The sequence below is a fragment of the Coturnix japonica genome, unplaced genomic scaffold (genome assembly GCF_001577835.2).
Source record: "Coturnix japonica isolate 7356 unplaced genomic scaffold, Coturnix japonica 2.1 chrUnrandom739, whole genome shotgun sequence".
In the NCBI taxonomy this organism is placed as follows: Eukaryota; Metazoa; Chordata; class Aves; order Galliformes; family Phasianidae; genus Coturnix; species Coturnix japonica.
In genome coordinates this window covers 1,761-5,738 of record NW_015440100.1, presented here as the reverse complement: position 1 = coordinate 5,738, position 3,978 = coordinate 1,761, and the positions used below count along the sequence as shown (strand labels likewise).

Genomic DNA, 3,978 nt, shown 5'->3' with positions numbered 1-3,978 from the left:
AAGATGGCCCCCCCCCCCCGACAGCCTCAATGGCAGCGCCGGGCCCAGCTCATCCTCATGGCTCCGGTGTCACGATCAGCACCCGACGGGCGCCGCCATTGCGATGACCCGCGGGAAAGCGTTCCGGGTCACGGGGGGGGGGGCGGGTGACTGAAGCAGCCAATCGCGGCGCTGGGCGGGACTGGAGGGGGATTCCCTGTGACGTCACAAGGCGCGAGCCGGGGATCCGGCGTGACGTCACAGAGCGGGATGGGGGGGAACCGCGGGGTGAGTCAACAGCACGAGGCTGGCGGTGACGTCACGAGGGACGGGGTGACGTCCACGACGGGCTGCGGCCGCTGCTTAAACGTCACGGTGGCTCCTGCCGTGGGGGGGGCACCCGGACCCCCGTCCTCCCGGTTCCCCCCGGTCCAATAGAACGAACGGGGCCGGCGGCGGATCCCTCGCCCCCCCGGACGGGACGCCCCCCCCCCCGCCCGGGCCGCATTCCGTCCTTGTGACGAAACCGCCCCCCCCCAACCCCCACGGAGTCCGATGCGGTTGACGGCACCGACCGGGGGGGGGGGGGGGGGTACAACGAGTGTGGGGGACCGGGGGGATGCGGGGGGAGATGGAGACACAGTGCCCCGGTGTAGGGATGGACGGGGCAGGAAGCACGGAGAAGTGGGGGGGTTTGAGGGGGGGGTTGTTGAGACCCCCGTGTCCCCCAGCCCGGGATCCCCCGCTAAATGTGGAAAAAATGCGCCACTCCCCGCCCCGCGTGCCGTCAGCCCGGCCCGGTGCATCCCATTGGACGCGGCCGACGGAGCCGGGGGGGGCTCCGCACCCTCCGCCGACTTTTAAAAAGTGGCGGCGGCGCCGGGCGCGGGATCGGACGAAACCGAGTCGAGCCGAGTCGAACCGAACCCAGCCGAACCCGAACCACAGCCGAACCGGGGCCCAGCAAGGAGCCGAACCCGAACAGAAACAGCGCGGAACAGCCCCGAACTCAACCCATGTCGAAACGCGAACTTCAACGCGGGCCGGCCTACGGGCTGTCGGCAGAGGTGAAGAACAAGGTAGGCAGAACCGAACCGGGCCCATCCGGCCGCGCCGCACCGGGAGGGAGGCGGGACTCGAACCCGCGGCTCGCAGGCGGCGCCCGGCGCTGTCCGTGGTGCTGCCGGGGCTCGCGGCGGTGCTCAGTTTCCCGCGGGAACGAAGTCGGGGGGTCCGTTTGAGGCCCGGCCGCTCCGTTCCCTCCTCTCCCGCCCCATTAAGGGTTAACGGGCGGGGGGGGACGCTGGGGGGGCACGCCGCCCCCCGGCCCAGCCCGAGCCCTTATAAGGTGTCGGAGCGAGGCGGGCGGGCAGCCGCAGCCCCGGGGCTATATATGGGCAAGGGCTCGGCGGGCCCGGGCCGATGAAGGGGGGTGGGGTGTGTGTATGGGGGGGGGGGGGGGGCAGCATGGGTCCATCGTGTGTATGGGAGGGGGCAGCATGGTCCATCGGGTCCCCTCCCCACCCTCCCTCACCCTACCCCATCCACCCCAACCCCAACCAACCCCTCATAGCACGGGGGGAACGTAACCAGCCAGACCTATGGCAGCAGATGGAGCCTGTCTCCATCCCTATCTCCCCCCAGGTATGTTCCCCATGTCACCACCTCTGCCCCCAACTCCAACCCCAGGGTGTCAGCCGTCGCCCCCTTTAGGACCTCGTGTCCCCCACCTCAAAACCAGAGCTGTCTTCATCTCCAAACCAGATCCAAACCAGAGCTGTCCCCAACTCATCCCCACCTCAAACCAGAGCTGTCCCCATCTCATCCCCACCTCAAACCAGAGCTGTCCCATCTGTCATCCCCAACATCCAAACCAGACACGTCCCATCGTCATCCCACATCCAACCAGAGCTGTCCCCATCGTCATCCCCACATCCAAACCAGAGCTGTCCCCATCTCATCCCACCTCAACACAGAGCTGTCCCCATCTATCCCACCTCAAACCAGAGCTGTCCCATCATCATCCCACCTCCAAACCAGAGCTGTCCCCATCTCATCCACCTCAAAAACCAGACACGTCCCCATCTCACCCTTTGCCCCCCGCTGTGGTTCCCCCCCCCCAGCTGGCACAGAAGTACGACCCACAGACAGAGCGTCAGCTGCGTGTCTGGATCGAAGGAGCCACCGGGCGCCGCATCGGGGACAACTTCATGGACGGCCTCAAGGACGGCGTCATCCTCTGCGAGTACGACCCCAACCCGACCCCATCCCAACCACCAACCCATCCCCACCATCAACCCATCCCAACCATCAACCATCCCCACCATCAACCCATCCCCAACCTGACCCTATTCCCAACCCCACCTCCAAACTGACCCCATCCCCAACCCAACCCCATCCCCAACCCAACCCATCCCAACCCAACCCCATCCCCAACCCGACCCCATCCCCAGCCCTAAGCTCACTTTGGGGGCACGGCCTTTCTATAACCTGTGACCCCCCCAGGGAACTTCCTGCGGGCCATCAAACACTACGGAGTGAAGCCCCACGACATCTTCGAGGCCAACGACCTCTTTGAGAACACCAACCACACACAGGTGCAGTCCACCCTCATCGCCCTCGCCAGCCAGGTGAGGCACAACAGCGGCATCGGGGGCTTTGGGGGGTGGAGGGGAGGGGGCTTTAGGGGACCCTGAGCGGTTCTGAGGTCTCCACATCCCCCACACAGAAGCATTGTGAGCTGCCCCCAGCAGCTGGAGGGAGGGGGGTATAAAGTGCTGGAGTTTGGGGCCAGCAAGGTGTTTGTTGTTGGGACGGGGGGGCAGCAGCTTTTGTGCACAGCCCGAATCCCAGCCCGGATCTCACACAGGCCAAGACGAAGGGGAACAATGTGGGGTTGGGGGTGAAGTACGCGGAGAAGCAGCAGCGTCGCTTCCAGCCTGAGAAGCTGCGCGAGGGCAGGAACATCATCGGCCTCCAGGTGATGCTGAGGGGGCTGCAAGAAACATGGAGGGGATGGGGGGGGGGTACACAGCCACGCAGCCCCCGCCTGACCCCCACCCTCACCCCCCCAGATGGGCACCAATAAGTGTGCCAGCCAGTCCGGCATGACAGCCTATGGCACCAGGAGGCACCTCTACGACCCCAAACTGGGCACAGACCAGCCCTTGGACCAGGCCACCATCAGCCTCCAGATGGGCACCAACAAATGTGCCAGCCAGGTACCACCGCGCCCCACGGCACCGCGGGGTGGGGGACGGGGGGGCGGGGGGACGAAGGGGACCTGACGGCCCCTCCTCAGGCGGGGATGACGGCGCCGGGGACCAAGAGGCAAATCTTCGAGCCGTCCCTGGGCATGGAGCGCTGCGACACAAACATCATCGGGCTGCAGATGGGCAGCAACAAGGGCGCCTCACAGCAGGGCATGACGGTGTATGGGCTGCCGAGGCAAGTGTACGACCCCAAGTACTGCGACGCGCCCGGGCTGCTGGGCGAGGACGGCCTCAACCACAGCTACTACAACTCACAATAACCCCCACGGAGCCCAACACGAGCCCCCTCCCCACGGTCGCTTGCACCTCCCCGTGCTGGGGATGCACCGCACCGGCCTCACCGCGCGCCCGGGGCTGCTGGGAAGGGGCCAGCGGGGGGTCCCGGAGCTGGGAACCTTGAGCTGGGGGGTCCCGGAGCTGGGAACCTTGAGCTGGGGGGTCCCGGAGCTGGGAACCTTGAGCTGGACGAGCGCGTTCTGCCTGGAGGAGTTGGCAGGACCCCCATCACGTGTATCCTAAACGGAAAAAACCCCCCCTATAAGCAGCCCCCTACTAAACACCCCCCCCCCCCCCAATTAACAGCCCACCCCGCCCTTAACACCCCCACCTTTATAAACCCCCCCCTTAACAGCCCCCCTTATAAACACCCCCCCTATAAGCACCCCCCCCACCCCATTAACAACCCCCACCTATTAAACACCCCCCCCCGGTTAACCACCCCACCTTT

The 3,978-nt window shown here is 66.1% G+C and overlaps 1 protein-coding gene across 1 annotated transcript; it reads left to right on the top strand.

Annotated features, from left to right (window-relative positions):
* The first annotated feature begins 716 nt into the window (after positions 1–716).
* CNN1 (calponin 1) lies at positions 717–3,717 on the top strand. Its single transcript, XM_015851165.2, has 6 exons — positions 717–1,058; positions 2,103–2,271; positions 2,470–2,609; positions 2,849–2,959; positions 3,054–3,200; positions 3,281–3,717. Exons 1-6 carry the CDS (start codon positions 729–731, stop codon positions 3,509–3,511), a joined length of 1,128 nt encoding a protein of 375 aa, XP_015706651.1. The 5' UTR covers positions 717–728; the 3' UTR covers positions 3,512–3,717.
* The last annotated feature ends 261 nt before the right edge of the window (positions 3,718–3,978 follow it).

Coding starts and splice junctions, on each gene's coding strand:
- CNN1 (XM_015851165.2), top strand. CDS start 729: ATGTGGAAAAAATGCGCCACTCCCCGCCCCGCGTGCCGTCAGCCCGGC. Junction 2,272..2,469: donor ACCACCAACCCATCCCCACC/ATCAACCCATCC, acceptor CCTTTCTATAAC/CTGTGACCCCCCCAGGGAAC. Junction 2,960..3,053: donor GGAACATCATCGGCCTCCAG/GTGATGCTGAGG, acceptor TCACCCCCCCAG/ATGGGCACCAATAAGTGTGC.